The sequence below is a fragment of the Sceloporus occidentalis genome, unplaced genomic scaffold (genome assembly GCF_023333645.1).
Source record: "Sceloporus occidentalis isolate IW3139 unplaced genomic scaffold, rSceOcc1.0.p SCAF_9, whole genome shotgun sequence".
Taxonomy (NCBI): Eukaryota; Metazoa; Chordata; class Lepidosauria; order Squamata; family Phrynosomatidae; genus Sceloporus; species Sceloporus occidentalis.
The window spans coordinates 1085928-1100614 of NW_028316989.1; the positions used below are offsets into that span (position 1 = coordinate 1085928).

Here is a 14687-nt window from a genome sequence, read left to right on the forward strand (position 1 = left end):
TCCCAAGTTCAGAGGGAATCTGGTGGCTTTGGGGTATTTAGGCCTTATGCTCCAACATTTCAGAGCTGAAAACCAGGAGCCATGTGGCCAAGCAGCATCAGAGAGTGATCCAAATGGGATGAATTGTTAATAAGGAAGAACCCACAAGCTAAGAGAGGCTGCAGCAGTTTACAGTACTTTTGCCTGAATCAACAGGGAAGAGTAAGACTCCATCACCACCTTCTCCTCCCTTCCCTGCTGAGTTCAGTTGCATACAAAGTACTTTTGCACTTCTTATGCATGTGTTCATCACCAACAAGATGTCAACCAAGACCCTGTTGTTTTTTTCCAAAAATGACATTTTAAATAAAATTCAGGAGCTACAGCAGAACTTTAACCAAAAGCATTGCAACTAAATATAGATTACAAATGAGGTGGTCTTCTGTGGCAAATCCTCTTCCATCCTCCCACCTCCATTTTCATACATCCTGAACCATTTTAGGTTGCAGGCCATTCTCTATAAAGGGAAGAAAAAAAATCTCACTTTGCAAATTACTCCCTGTATTTTTTTAAAAACACCCAATTCCTATTTCAAAGTCCCATTTAGTTCCTGTTCCAATAACCTAATAGCAGACCAGGCCATAAAGCTAATTGAAACCATGTCCTAGAAAGCTTCAGGGAGACTCTGGAAGAAATTAAAACGCATTTGAAAACCTTCACACACTCATTGAAAACATTTTCTTAAGAGGCAGCTTTGTTCCATTGCTAAATCATTTTCAACAGTGGGAACCTAACACAGTGGCTCTTAGCTGTACTCAGAATTTTTGGATAAAAACACACGGTTGGAAGGGGAAAAATTAGCATCACCAAAGAATTGTTTGGGGGAAATATGAGTAATAAATGAAACCAATAAATATGACCAGAGGAAAACCTTTCATTGCCTCTCTCCAAATGCAGATGAACAGAAATGAGTGTATAGTGAGTGTAAACCCATCAGGAAGCAAACAGGTGCAGGTTGAGCAATGAAACAGAGATAAAACCATCACGAACACTGGAACGCTCAGCGTCTTCAAAGAAACACTCAGCTACACTTGAGCTATATCTAAACACTATTGCTTACCCTATTAATTCCCCTCCTTCCCTGGCTTCATTCCATGGCCTGGAAAATTTCATGCCTTGCATTCTTCTCCATTCTGGACAAAAACTCTTTCTGGTGCCAAAAGTATCATATCCAAGCTGCAAATATCCTGCACACTTAAAGACTTGCAGTAGCATGACACAGAGTCATGTTCAGTAACACTGAAGCTTAAAGGTTTGCATTTTATTCCAGTGATGCAAGGCTTTCTCTATGAGAACAAGGGATGCAAATCTTTGCAAATTTTCTGTTTTAATATTTTTGTGTGAAACTCGTGTGATCTCTAGCTATCTGTCTGTGTGTCTGTCTGTCTGTCTGTCTATCGCAGACAAGAATGAATACTTTGGCTCATTTTCCTCACTGCAAGAACATCGTCAAAAACTGCTCTTTTTGAAGATGATTCACAGCGTGAGACTTTTTCTATGCCCCCATAATAATCTTTTGTTGGTACAGAAAACAGCATTTTCTGCAAAGAAAGCAATATCTCTGTGCAAAAAAAAGTGTGCGCAGAATAAATCCCAAACCATAAAATACTCATCAGGGTTTTCCAACACTTGAGAAAACTATTTTTTCACCAATTTGTGAACATTTTTAAAGGTTCTTTCCATCACTAATGAGAAGCAGAATGATTATTTATAGATAGCCCTGGAAACTTCATATAATAGAAGATGGGAGAATGAAAACATCTGTAAAGTGGAGCAAGCACTGTTTTCCCCTCTATCCTCTGCACTGCCTTGTATTTATGGAAGAAGCAGATGCAATAAATTAATACCAGTCTATTTAAAGTCAGGAGGAAGAAATGAACTGTTAAGCAGTTATGAGAAGAGGGTTGGAGAATACACTCACTATCGTTCATTCAGTGTGAAAACTCTGGCCTAAAATAAATAGCAAGTGGTGCAAGGCGTTTGGAACTACTTTAACTGCCATGGTTCAATATGGACTTCTGAGATCTGTAGTTTGGTGAGATATTTAGCCTTCCTTGTCAGTGAGCTCCAGTGCCACAACAAACTACAAATCCCAGGATTACATAGGGATGGCAGTATGACAGTTCAAGCAATGTCAAACTGAATTATTTCTGCAGTGCAGATGCAGCCTTGGTTTCCTTCCTCAGGTGCATGGAGCATGAAAAACGAAGAAACTGGAAGGTGAGAAAATGTGGGTGATTCCCACAAAACAAAAGCAGTTACAGAGGACATCTCCACCCCTTTCCCCATGCTTTACATACTCCTTGCTAAAAGCAAAATTCTGCAACCAGCTATTCTAAATTCTGCACCAAACAAAGCTCCGTTCTGCAACCCACAACAATCCTGAAGTATTTGGCATGATGTTCTGGTATTACAGGCACCAAAGTGGTCCTGGACTCAGTCATCTCACTGTAAACACTGGCCTTCAAAGACCACTGGCATACAGACAGTGAACTTCAGGAGCCCTTTTTAATGCTCCACACATATAGCACTTTGATACTACTTCAAATGCCATGGCAACATCCTTTGCCATTCTAGGATTCGCAGTTGAGGAAGAAGTGTTTACAATTTTCAGCTGGAGAGCACTAGTGCATCCCCAAACTACAAACCATTGGATTCCACAGTAGGCAGCCATGGACGTTAAAGTGGAACAATAGTTGTATAGTTGTGTAGTGAGCCAGAATTTGGGTTTTTAAAGGCCTAGAAACTGTTTGGACTTTGCTCTTTTCCACCAGAGAAGCAACACCTCTCGCACCTGAAGTTTGAGATGGTGTCATTCTGGTTGGATACTAAATTTAAAAGACATTTTTCGTTTTGTAGGAATCTGTCATGAATACATATTGAATCTTTCTCTCTCTCCTATTTGAAGACTACACAAATCTCTTTTAATATTTTGTGCTTGACATTTTGAAGTGAAACTGAACATCCACCTTAAGAAAGGAGGTTTTTATCCACTTGCCAGAAAGCCATATTTACAAAATGCACCTTTCCAAGAGACACAAAATGCTTTTCAACAGGACGGTGGGTAAATAATCAGGGATGTATGAATTGACCCCTTAGAAACCTCCGGAGCTGCTTCTCTTTGAACCCAGGCAGAGCGTGAAGCAAGGAAAAACACACCTATGGACCCCCCCCCCCCCGCACACACACATGAAACACCTCAAGACTTCCAGCCTTTTGCAGCTCCATCGTGTACTGAGTGATGGATTACACAAAACAAGCCCCCTCTATACTTGTGCCCCTCACAAGTCACAGCCTGTAAATGTTAGCGCATGCCAGAAATGAAAGCGCTGACAACTCTGCAGCCTCCTTTCCTTCCCCAAATGGATCCCCTTCAGTTTCATCCATTCATAAAAGTCTCACGAACCTGGAGTGCAGAAGCCAAAGGAGAGAATGCCAATGCCGATGCTACTAAATGCTAATTTCAATGCCAATGCTTCCGATGCTACTAAACAAAACATCCAGCAAGACAGAGGGCAAAGAAGAAAAGGGGGTCTGGAGGGTGTAAAATGAATTTAAATTTCATAAGCTGCCTTGCAAACCCCCTCTGAAGAAACTTGCCAAGAAAATCCCATGATAGTGTTAGTAATAATGGACGCCTTCCTAATTTTGGTTTGCACATTTCTACATATACAAATGCATATACATTGCTTCCTTTTTATTTGCCTAGTAGAAAAATGTGTATAATTTTGTGCCTTATTTCTCACCCCAAATCCACAAACATGGAAAGGAGAATGCAGTGTCTTCTGTGTTTGATGCAGCAGATGGGAGCATCTCACCTGATCAAACACATTTTGGGCAGATTATGTTTGATGCAAACATCATTTACAGGCACACACATGTGCACACACACACACACACACACACACATATATCTTTATCACCAAAATAAAGCTGCCTCTGAGTCCCATTACTTGAATGTCTCCCGGGGGGTTTCCCCACTTGATAGCAGCCGAAGCAGCTAAAAAGAACCACCGACAGCAATGCTGGGCATGCGACCCTTAGCACAAAACAACTGGGTCAAATGTCCAGTGAAATATGTCAACATTATGGGTCACATACTTGCTACATTAGCCAGTGGGACACAAATGGCAACTGAAAATAAATAAAGGCAGGTTACTCAGCTCTTATGAAACAGCAGCATTCCCATCTATTCTTGTTCAAGATGGCAAGATTGAATGGTTCTCTTGGAGAGAAGCCAGGGGCTTCTGGACAAGTTAGAGATGCCCTTTAAAATTACACACACACACACACACACACACGGGGCCTAAAGACTCCAAAAGCACCATCTGACTGTGGAAGCTAAGCAGGGTCAGCACTGGTTAATACTTGGGTGGGAGATCGCCAAGGAATACCAAGTGCCATCAGCTAGATTTCAGGGTATAGTCACACTGCAGAATTAAAGCAGTTTGACACCACTTTTTTTTAAATAAATTTTTTATTCAACGTTGGTTATGATTGGGGGGAAATAGACAATGTATTAGATTACCCGCCCTTCTCCCAAGACTGGGACTCAGGGTAGCTTACAACATTAAAAAACAATACAATTAAAAACTTTTTAAAAATAGTACGTTAAAATAGAATGAAATTACCATGACAATCAAAACAAATTACATATTTAAATATCAAATACTTTTAAAAGATAAAAATGTGCATGCACACCCACCCACACAGGCACCACTATGAAAAGACAAGCCGGTTTGAGTGTCTTTGTACAATAAGGTAGACTTTGTACCATCAGGAATTGAGTGTTTATATACACATGCACACACATATACACACACAACCCGACTTCACCAGGGCTAGGATGTCCTTGACTTTTCAACTGAATTGGAACGCAATGCGATAACAAAAGGAATACCTGGAATATTTATCTGCTGGAAACTGACAATGTTTGAACAAGGCAGGTGGCTAGTACCTCCTCCCATGTGGCCAGCGGCCAGAGAAAACAGGAGTCCTCTTGTCAAGAACTACGGTTTGCATGATGAAGCATCCAAGCCTCCTTTTATATGCATTTTGCTCATTATTCTTGCTAGCTCAGGGAAGGGAGACAAGTGGGCTTCTTGTTGGACTACAACTCCCATCACCCCCTTCGTCTGCTGTGTTGTTTAGAAGGTCCCAAGGTCCTCAGCCCAGGACCACCTTGCACTGTACTGCTTTTAATGGTGCTGTTTTGAGAGGTCTAAATAAAGTTAAAGGTGATGAAGATTCTTGGTTTGACAGTCTACCAGGTGTAACTGACTAGAGGTTTTGACCATGAATGATTCGGATTCTGTCCAAGAATCCAGCAGTCAGTGAGGTTTTATTTGATAATGTGACATGCTCCAAACAGTGGTCCTATCCATGGTGATTTCATCCAGATGTTTTGTCAGCCCTTTTGAAATTTCTCTCATTGCCTCTCTCACCACTGGGACCACCATTGTTTTCTTTTCCCAGAGGCGCTGAATCTCCACATTCATGAGTCTTGATGTTTCATAGTGTTTTGCTCTCTTTGTCTTCAATTCTGTTCTTCCCCTGAGGATTGCCACATTACAATTCAAGCTTCCTTATTCTCAAACACAGTTACGTCTGGCTTATCATGCTCTGTTTTAACAATTAGAAGTAGACCAAGTCTATGGAAGCTTATGCCCAGTTCATGCCATGCATCTGAGGAAGAAGACCAAGTCTACAAAAGTTTATGCTCAGTTTTCACTCCATGCATGTGAGAAAGGAGACGAAGTCTATGAAAGCTTAACCTCGGTTTACTCCATGCATTTAAAGACAGAGACCAAGTCTATGAAAGTTTGTGCTACAGCTTCTTTCATTGTTAGTCTCAAAGGTGCTGCAAGATCCCTTTGCATACTGACAGTGATCCAGACTAACGCCGTCATGTCTCTGTTTCCTATAGATGTGGAAGAGCCTTCTGGCTCTGAAATGCATCCAGCATGAATCTGTCACAACTGACATACCACCCAGCAGATGGAAGCGGAGGACACATGCCAGGCAGGCTGCAACTCCAGCAAGCTGCCCTCCTTCCGACGGCACTGAAGTTATTACAGGACTGTTCTCTCTGAATGACTTCACAGCTGCAGAACATCTTTACCGACCCCCCAACTGCAAACAAAGCGTCCTTCGCCTGATCCGTGATTAGGAACAGACAGCTCCACTGTAGCAGAAATCCTGCCTCCTGTAAAGCTGGGTTTGTCGTTTGATCTCAGTCTCACTTCCATGCTGCCGAGTAGCCTTTCAAGGAAATCGCCCCAAGTCTTGCTGGAAAGGACCCCCAGCCGCTCAAAGAAAGGAAGAACTGCAAAGATTTAGCTCATGGCAGCCTTGCTACTTTCAGGAAGTATTTCCCTGGAACAAGGATGGCCATTCGGATGGGTCTAATCTAGGAGGGTGTAAAGGGAAGCCTTCCAGATGTTATTAGACTGCAACTGCCAGCATCCACCACTACTCCATACACTTCTAGGGATGATGGGAGTAACAGACTACCAACATATGGAGGGCTGCACTATTGCCCACAGCAGCAGTTCTCAATCTTCTATCCTCCAGATGTTTTGGTCTTCGTCTCTCAGAATCCCTGAACATTGGCTAAACATACCCAGCAGCTCCCTAAGCCTCTCCTGAAAGGGCTTCATGGTTTCCAGACCCTTCACCATTTTGATTGCCCTCCTTGAACACGCTTCAGCTTCTCAACATCCTTTTTGAATTCCGGTGTCCAGAAGTGGACACGGTATTCTAGGTGGGGCCTGACCAAAGCAGAATAGAGTAGCACTATGCCTCCCCACAATCTAGACACTATACTTCTATTGCTGCTTTTTTAAGAATTGCACTGAAAACCACTCATCTCTAGGGAGGGAGACCTTTGCTTGGTGCTGCACACCAAGGATGGCAGTTCCACTTAGAGCTCAATGGGTGAGAGAAGTGGAATGGAAAACCAAAGATACACACTCTCTCATTTTAGGGAGATGCCATCAATGTGCTCTTCATGGAAAAAACTTTAGACCTCTGTGTGCATGGCGATGAGCCTTCATGCAATCCTTGGCGTCAGTTGAAAAGAGCTGAAGTAGCCAGGTTTCAGAAGGGAGAAGACATTGGAGGAGGTTTGGGAACCACTAAGTTTACCAATGGTTCTCCCGCAGGAACAAACAAACTCCACCACCATCCTTCCGAGCTTGAGTATCATGGCACCACTTCAGACACACCGGGGCTTCCTTCACAAATCAGAGCCCAAGTTGTGGCTTCACCATAGAGTACATAAAGCCCTGCATCTCCCAACACCTTCAGGTGAAAGCAGTAGACACTCATACAGCAACTTTAGTCTGCATCCAGATTGACTTTAACTGCTTCAACTCAATGCTCTGGAATTCTGGGAATTGTAGCTTGTTGTGGCACCAAAGTTCTCTAACAAAAAAGACAGTTAGACAAAGTCTCACAAAACTATAGTTCCCAAAATTCCATAGCATGGAGCCATGGCAGTTAAAGTGGTGTCCGACTGGATTATTTCTTCAGTGCAGATGCAGCCTTAGAAGACTATTGGTAGCAAGACTAGCTAGGGAAATATCATGTTGACAGATACACAAAGAACAAATCTCACCATTCAAGATCTCTTTCCTTATGTGTTAAGCCCATTTCCAATATTATACTTGTTTCCCAATCCTCAAGAACAAGAGAAACAATGCTTGATTGCTTCTGGTCCCCAGGTCTGTTTTCTTGTGGCAGTTAATGGCCAAAATGCAGGGAAAGGGTATGAATTTCCCATCCTGAAAGCTTCCAGTGGCACTGTTAAAATCAGAAAATATTAGGACTGGAAAATATTAGAACAGGGGGAATTGGGGTGTGATAGTCTGGGGGAAAAAGCCACCCCAACATTCCCATGCTCTCCATAACAAGCAAAACAGAGTCAGAACAGCATGGGACGAAGTCATTGTATAATAACCCACTCTCAAACAAGTAAGTCAATCCAGACTCACTGGAATGAGGAAAGAGTTTTGTTCCAATGTGATAGCATTTTGTTCACACCAAGCCGCCAAAGGAACAATGCTGGGGATAAGAGTTCATAGCAGCCAATTTCTTCGCGGTTACATCAATCATAGTTGGGAGGGACCTAAAGAGATGCCACCAAAAACTGGCACAAGCCAGAGACTTTGCAACCGCATAGAGATAAGTTGCAGCCACACCTGCATTCTTTGCAAGGCTGGCAATGAATGATAACACACACACATTATACTTGTAGCCATAGACACACACCGGAAAAATAAATGTTAACTGGAAATCCCCTCTAAATCCTGGAATTTGTTTGGTAAGGATCAAATTAGGAAAGATGCAACCTTAATCCTTTTTCTCATAGGTTTTTTAAACAGCAAGGCGTGTTTCTAGGAAGCGAAGATGACAACATCTCTATGCCAAATTGTTAGCAATTAAGAAAAATGGGAAGGGATAAATCAAACTGAGAGCCAGCATGGTGAAGTGGTTTGAGCATTGGACTATAACTGTGAGACTGGGGTTCGAATTCCGCTCAGCCATGGAAAGCCCCTGGGTGCCCTTGGGCTAGACACACTCTCTCAGCCTCAGAGGAAGGCAAAGGCAAATCCCTTCTGAAGAAATCTTGCAAAGAAAATCCCATGATAAGTTTGCCTTAGGGTCACCATAAGTCCAAAATAACTTGAAGGCACATAATAACAATAAATAAAATTGATAATGTCAACCAAAGCAAGTATCATTGAGAGTTTGGGATGCAACAGCTTAAATTGCTAAACCGACATCTTCAAATCTGTTTGACAATCTTTGTCTTCTGCCTTCCTTTTAAGTCTACGTTGCAACCTTATTTCAGCCCATCCAATTATTCTAAAACACCGATGGGAATCATACAGCCCTCCAGATCTTGCTGGACTACAACTCCCAGCAGTTCTGGATAGCATAGCCAACAGTGAAGAATGCTGGGAGCTGTAATCCAATAACATATGGAGGGCTTCATGGATCCCACCCTTGCTCTGAAAGGACCCATTGTAGCCACCCTAAAGACGTGCAAAGCCCCAAAGCTTTCATATGAGGCCCATTTCAAGTCCAGGACGAAGCCCTCTAGTACTCCCTTCCCTTGCCATTAAATAAAATGCAACCTATCTAAATTAAGGGAGCCATTTCTTTTTTAAGCAGGGGTGTTGTTTTTCCAAGATGGCTGAGGTCCTGGCATCCCAGTCGATGTACGGGGAAGTCCCGACCCCCGAGTAGTAAATGCTTTTTTCCGCTTTTAATAGCACAATTAAGTGCTATTTTGAGAAATCAAGCTGGGATTCTCAGGAACTTGGCACCAGATGCAGGATACAAATAAGAGCAAGGTTTCCATGCATCTTGGAAGACACAGAAGGGCATCTAGGAGAACGGATGCTACTCAAGAGTTTTGGAAACGAAAAGTAGTAGCATCCATCATCACTTGGTGGGCATCTTCTCAACTATCTTTTTTTAAAAGGACTCTGCATTAAATAGTTTTGACCGTGAGTGGGAATCCTATGGCCATGGGTAGGGATGGAAAGTATATTCATTATTTGCTCAGTTTTCTCCCCATATTTTCAGGGTTTTCCCCCCTAACGGCTACAGAGGAATTATTCTGTGTTGAAAAAGATTTGGCTGTTTTGCACAGGGAACCTGTTTTCTGAACAGAAAACCAGCTTGCTGTGCAAAAAACAGGTTTTGGCAGGAGGGAAGAAAAATGACACAACATTGCAGGACATTCAAATATAGGGGAAATGTTGTGGGGGGTGTTTGGTCCTGATTTGGCCAAATCCAACCACTGGCCAAATGCAAAAGGCAAGCTTAATGAGCATTGAGTTGTCAACACATTGAATTTTACGACATGGTCAACTCACCATTGAAGGCTGACGTTGTGTTCTCCAAGGCATGGCACACCGATAATAAGACGCCTAGAAAAAAGAAGGCCATCCAGATCAGAACATTTGCAAACTTTTCATTCTAACCATGCTTTTTAAAACACACTGGCCAATATGCGACATTGCCCAGTGTAGCAAAACTCTGCAATGGCTCCCTACTCCTCACCCCAAGGACTAATGGCTTTCCTGTGATAGGCCCCTTGAACAGCCATCTTCTGCTGACATCTGGGCACAGGCAAGGGCACTCTCCACCAGTCACTGGGTGGCCTTTCAAGGAAACAAGCCCTTTCACCTTTTCTAATTTGGCAGGGACAGACCTTTTCCCATCAACTTCAAAAAGTCCCAGTTTTGCTCTCCTCCTCCCACTTTCCCCCTCTTTGTCCAGAGTTTACTTCAGTTGCTATGAACCGAGTTCAAACTGCAAAAGTCATTTGCACTCAGCTAACTTAGCAAGAGGGAGAAGAAAGGAGAGAGCGGAGTCCTGCCCTTCCCAGGTGGCTCAGGCAAAAGCAAACTGATGCAGCCTCTCCTAGGTTGTGCGTTCTTCCCCATTAGTACCTTTTGCCATCTTGACCACACTCTAGTGCTGCTTGGCCACCCATGTCCCACTTTGCACCTGCAAAATGTTGAAGGCTATGTAGGACTATTGTGACGAAACGACAAGCCCTGAGGAGGTTGTGGTCATTGCAGAAGGGGGATAATGTCCTGCACTTTGGCTAGTGTGATCAATAATGCTGCATGCTCTGATAAGCAAGGGCAAGAGCAAAGGCCCACATCTCTTTGCTTCTGCAGCAGAGTGTTTAAAGGATGCCCAGAGTTTGGAGACAGTACTAGCATCATCACTGGGATAGTGTAAAATGGCACTGGGAGGACTCTGGCCCTGAGCCCAGCCTTGTACAAGGCTGAGCCCAGCTGAGATCCATAAATATGCCAACAGCATCTCCCAGGCGTAATGGGAAAGCTTTCAGCCTCCTTTCACTGACCTCATCCTTGAGAGGAAGGGTGCCCACCATGAACCAGGCGGTCTGGCAGGACGGAAAGCAGAGATCCCTACCGTTGTTCCCAAACAGTTTAGCACCCACAGAAGACCAATGCAAAACTTTGTTACTACAATGGAGAACTCTGGGATTTCAAGCGTTCTACCCCATTCACTTCACAGCAATGACATTTCGAGAGGAGAGTCCTTGAAAGCCAAGAAATGCCTGGCTTGCATTTTCTGAGGGAGTCTCAAAACATTGGAACACAAAATGCCATTTCCCAACTGAAAGGAAGAAAGCTCTGATTCTTAACTTCTAAGTGAGGTTAAGAGTCAGAGCTTAGTTGGCTGCTAAAATATCACCATGGCAAGATTTCAGGCCCTTCTGACCTGATCATACCCCAAACAGTCTCATGGTGACTATGCCTCCAATTTCCTGAGAGGTGATATCTAGAAACCTGCAAGCAATGCACACTGGCAGGGATAATTTAAGGCTTTCCTGTACGTGGAACAGATAACATGTTTGCAGACCAGGCAATGTGGGGAAGCGCTCCCCATCCCGATGCACCACACATGCAAAGAGGAGATAATTCAAAGCAGAAGACGGAAAACAGAACCACAACAGAGGCAGAACTGTATGGAAGGAGGCTTGGCATGGGTGCAAAAGAGGAGGAGAGCATCACATACTCAGCTTCCTGCAAGCTTGATTCGCAGGAAGTTTGCACCAGCTGTTCCAAGATGGAAAGGCAATGGAAGAAGAGGGAAAAAGATGGGATCCCACCAGCATTTCTGCCCTATGAAGCAGAAAACCTTCTGAGCCACAGGAGGTGGGGGAATTCCCCACTTTTAACAGCGGGAAAGGAGTCTTCGAATTAGCCAGATGGGAACTGTGAATCCACAAAGCAAGACTCTTTGCCTCATGAAGAAGCCAGAGAAGCTTTGAAAGCTTGCATGATGCATTTTGCGCTTTGGGAGGGGTGCAATAACAGTATCAGGGCTTTGCGGATTGTCAGATGATGTTTGCCAGAAAGGAAGGAAGGAGATGCTGCATTTCCAAAATTCCTGAGAATCGGGTGCGGCCCCCAAAACCGTGCCCTGAGAGCAACTGTCTGGAGTTGAGCTCATTCGCCACCTCCCAAAAGTTTCTCAAGCAAAGGACAATGTAATTTGTTCCTCTTTTTCCTGAAAGAACTGGGGCAGGCTTGCACCCTTCTTTTTTTTTGCTTGGACAGCAGGTTATGACCAGTTTGGGTCTCAGGTAGCAATGCACAGAGGCAAGCCAAATGTAAAATAAAACAAAACTTCAGGCCCAGATTAACCAGCTCTTCTGCAACTCATTGCAAAAACAACTGATGGCCTCCTTGTCTGTAGAGCAGTGAACCCCATTCAGGTCTCACTTCTGATTTTAAAGGAGCTATCAAAGAGTCTATATGCCAGCATGGTGTAGTCATCTGAGTGTTGGACTATTACTTTGGAGACCAGGGTTCAATTCCTTACTTGGCCACGAAACCCACTGAGAGACCTTGGGCAAGTCACACACTCTCAGCCTCGGAAGAAGGCAAAGGCAAATCTACTCCTCTGAACAAACTTGCCAAGAAAAGCCCATGACAGGGTTGACAACTTAAAGGCACACAACAGACATCCAAGAGTCTGAACCTATTTTGGAGAGATAGGAATCAGCACCTTAGACAGCAATTTTGTAAGTTGGGATTCAAGCTGGAGAGGCAGTCACCTATAACCATGTAATATGGCTGTAAGGAAGCCACCTCCAGCAACCTAGCCAGCTGTGTGATGACTACAATTCTCATCCTACCACCCTGACAGGGGAGGATGGGACTGGTAGTCCAACACAGCCAGGAGGCACCAGGATGTGACCTATAGGCATTGCATTCCAGCTGACAATGCTTTGTGGCTCCAGTGTGCATGGGCTGGAGAAGGCACTCTGTGTTCGAGCCCAAATTTTGAAGTAGTTGTCCAAGGTGTTGAACTTACTTTGGGACAGCACCATGGATAACACTTTTAAAATTTGGACTAAAACATAGAGCAGATCCAAAGTCCCACTGAACTTGGAGTGGCCAAACCTCTATGGTGCCAGCACATTATTTACCCTAAGGCAAACCTATCATGGGTTTTCATGGCCATATTTGTTTCCCATTGCCATCCTCTGAGGCTGAGAGAGTGTGACTTGACCAAGTAGGTTACCCAGTAGGTTTCAACGGCCAAGCCAAGATTTGAACCCTGGTCTCCCAGAGTCTTAGTCCAATGCTCAACCATTATACCACGCTGGTACTTCTCCCTGAACTGCAAATCCCAGGTTTCCATAGGATATTGCCACAGCAGTTAAAGTGAATCGTGTTGAGTGAATGAGCCAGTCACTCTCTCCATCTCAACCTGACCTACCTCACAGGGTTGTTGTGAGGCTAAAGTAGAAAAGAGGAGAAACATCTATGCCACCTTGAAACCATTAGAAGGAAAGCAGGAAACATATTTAACTAATAAAGAGAACCAGGGCAAGTCCACAAACTTGTCTTCTCCCTTCCAAAGAAGTTCTCTTTCTTATCATATGATCCCTCGACTTGAGGTCCTGCCCTTTGGAGAGCAAGAGAAAAACAAACTGGTTCCATCTCATCTCTGTGTGACTTCAGATACTTGGATGAATAATACAGATGATGAAATATTTCCTCAAAAGATTCTGGAGACACAGTTACATCACAGGGTTCTCCCAGAGCAATGAAAACTAAGTCAGCAGTTTGAACTTCAGCAGCAGCGAAAGCGACAATGGCGGCAAATATCACTTCCCAAACTTTTATTGCATTAATCTTTCCAAAGAAACAACGCTCTGGGGTTGCATACTGTTAACCTGCAGCATCCAAGAGAAGGTCAGACAGGCGACTCAGAAAGGTAGAAGAGAGATTTTGGAAGTGGGAGGCTTTCCCTACTCATCCTCTTTGAATCACAGAATTGGAAGGGACCCCAAAGGCCATGCAACCCAACTCCATTCTGCTCTGCAAGAAAATACCCTCAAAGCCCTCTCAGCAGATAGCCATCCAGCCTCTGTTTAAAAGCCTCTGAAGAAGGAGACTCCACCATCCTCCGAGGGAGCGTCTCCCATTGTCAAACAGCTCTTACCATCAGGAGGTTCTTCCTAAGATTTAGGTGGAATCTCTTTGGATTGCTATGCTATTCCAGCTGCCTCTCTTTTAATACACACACACTGCCCCTCGTTTCCATAGGGCTGGCAAGATGTGGTAACCTCATTTAGTCTCAGCCATAGTGCAACTGAGGAAAAGGTCAAGATTTGTTCACAAAAGCCAAAGAGTTCAGCCTAAAATATTCTAGGCTTGACTCAGACTGAGAGCTAAAGTCAGAGGAATGAGGAAGAGCACTGGCAAAATCGCTTTATTTTATGTTGGTTCCTAGAAATATGAGCCTTGTGTAAAAGTACCATGGTTTCCAAGAATAGCCTGATGGTTGGGAGACGTGGTCTTGTCCCTTTGCAAAGCACCCCTAAAAAGTGACCTACACAGTCCCCTAATAATAGGGAAAAGTATGGGTCAAGGGGGCTTTCCTTTCCTCAGTTAGGAGTCATTTGCATGTTGTTTTTAGCCCAACTATGCAAATAATCTCACACATACTGAGTTTGTTGTTTATGGAACCGCATCTCTGCACATTTCTACACATTTGGTTGCTCACATGTGTCAGGACTGCGGATAAAGATGGAGTCAGGTCTATTTGCATTGGTCATTCACACAGCCAAGCATCTG

At 43.8% G+C, this 14687-nt stretch overlaps 2 protein-coding genes across 10 annotated transcripts in view; one reads left to right on the plus strand and one right to left on the minus strand.

Annotated features, from left to right (window-relative positions):
• Positions 1-14687, plus strand: part of LOC149306662 (uncharacterized) — a 59765-nt gene that overhangs the window by 35200 nt on the left and 9878 nt on the right. For 7 of the 9 annotated variants that reach the window (XM_089538615.1, XM_089538614.1, XM_089538613.1 and 4 more), the window contains one exon: positions 5966-7347. The exons of 1 other annotated variant lie outside the window; for it this stretch is intronic. In XM_089538615.1, the coding sequence (XP_089394741.1) occupies positions 7188-7347 (160 nt within the window). In that variant the 5' untranslated portion in view covers positions 5966-7187. Of the gene's footprint in view, positions 1-5965; positions 7429-14687 lie in introns of those variants that run through there. One more of the 9 variants, XR_016282346.1, reaches the window with a different exon arrangement.
• TGFA (transforming growth factor alpha) overlaps positions 1-14687 on the minus strand; it is a 30169-nt gene that overhangs the window by 7965 nt on the left and 7517 nt on the right. The window contains exon 2 of the mRNA XM_089538610.1: positions 9927-9980. Within this exon, the coding sequence (XP_089394736.1) occupies positions 9927-9980 (54 nt within the window). The remainder of the gene's footprint in view (positions 1-9926; positions 9981-14687) is intronic.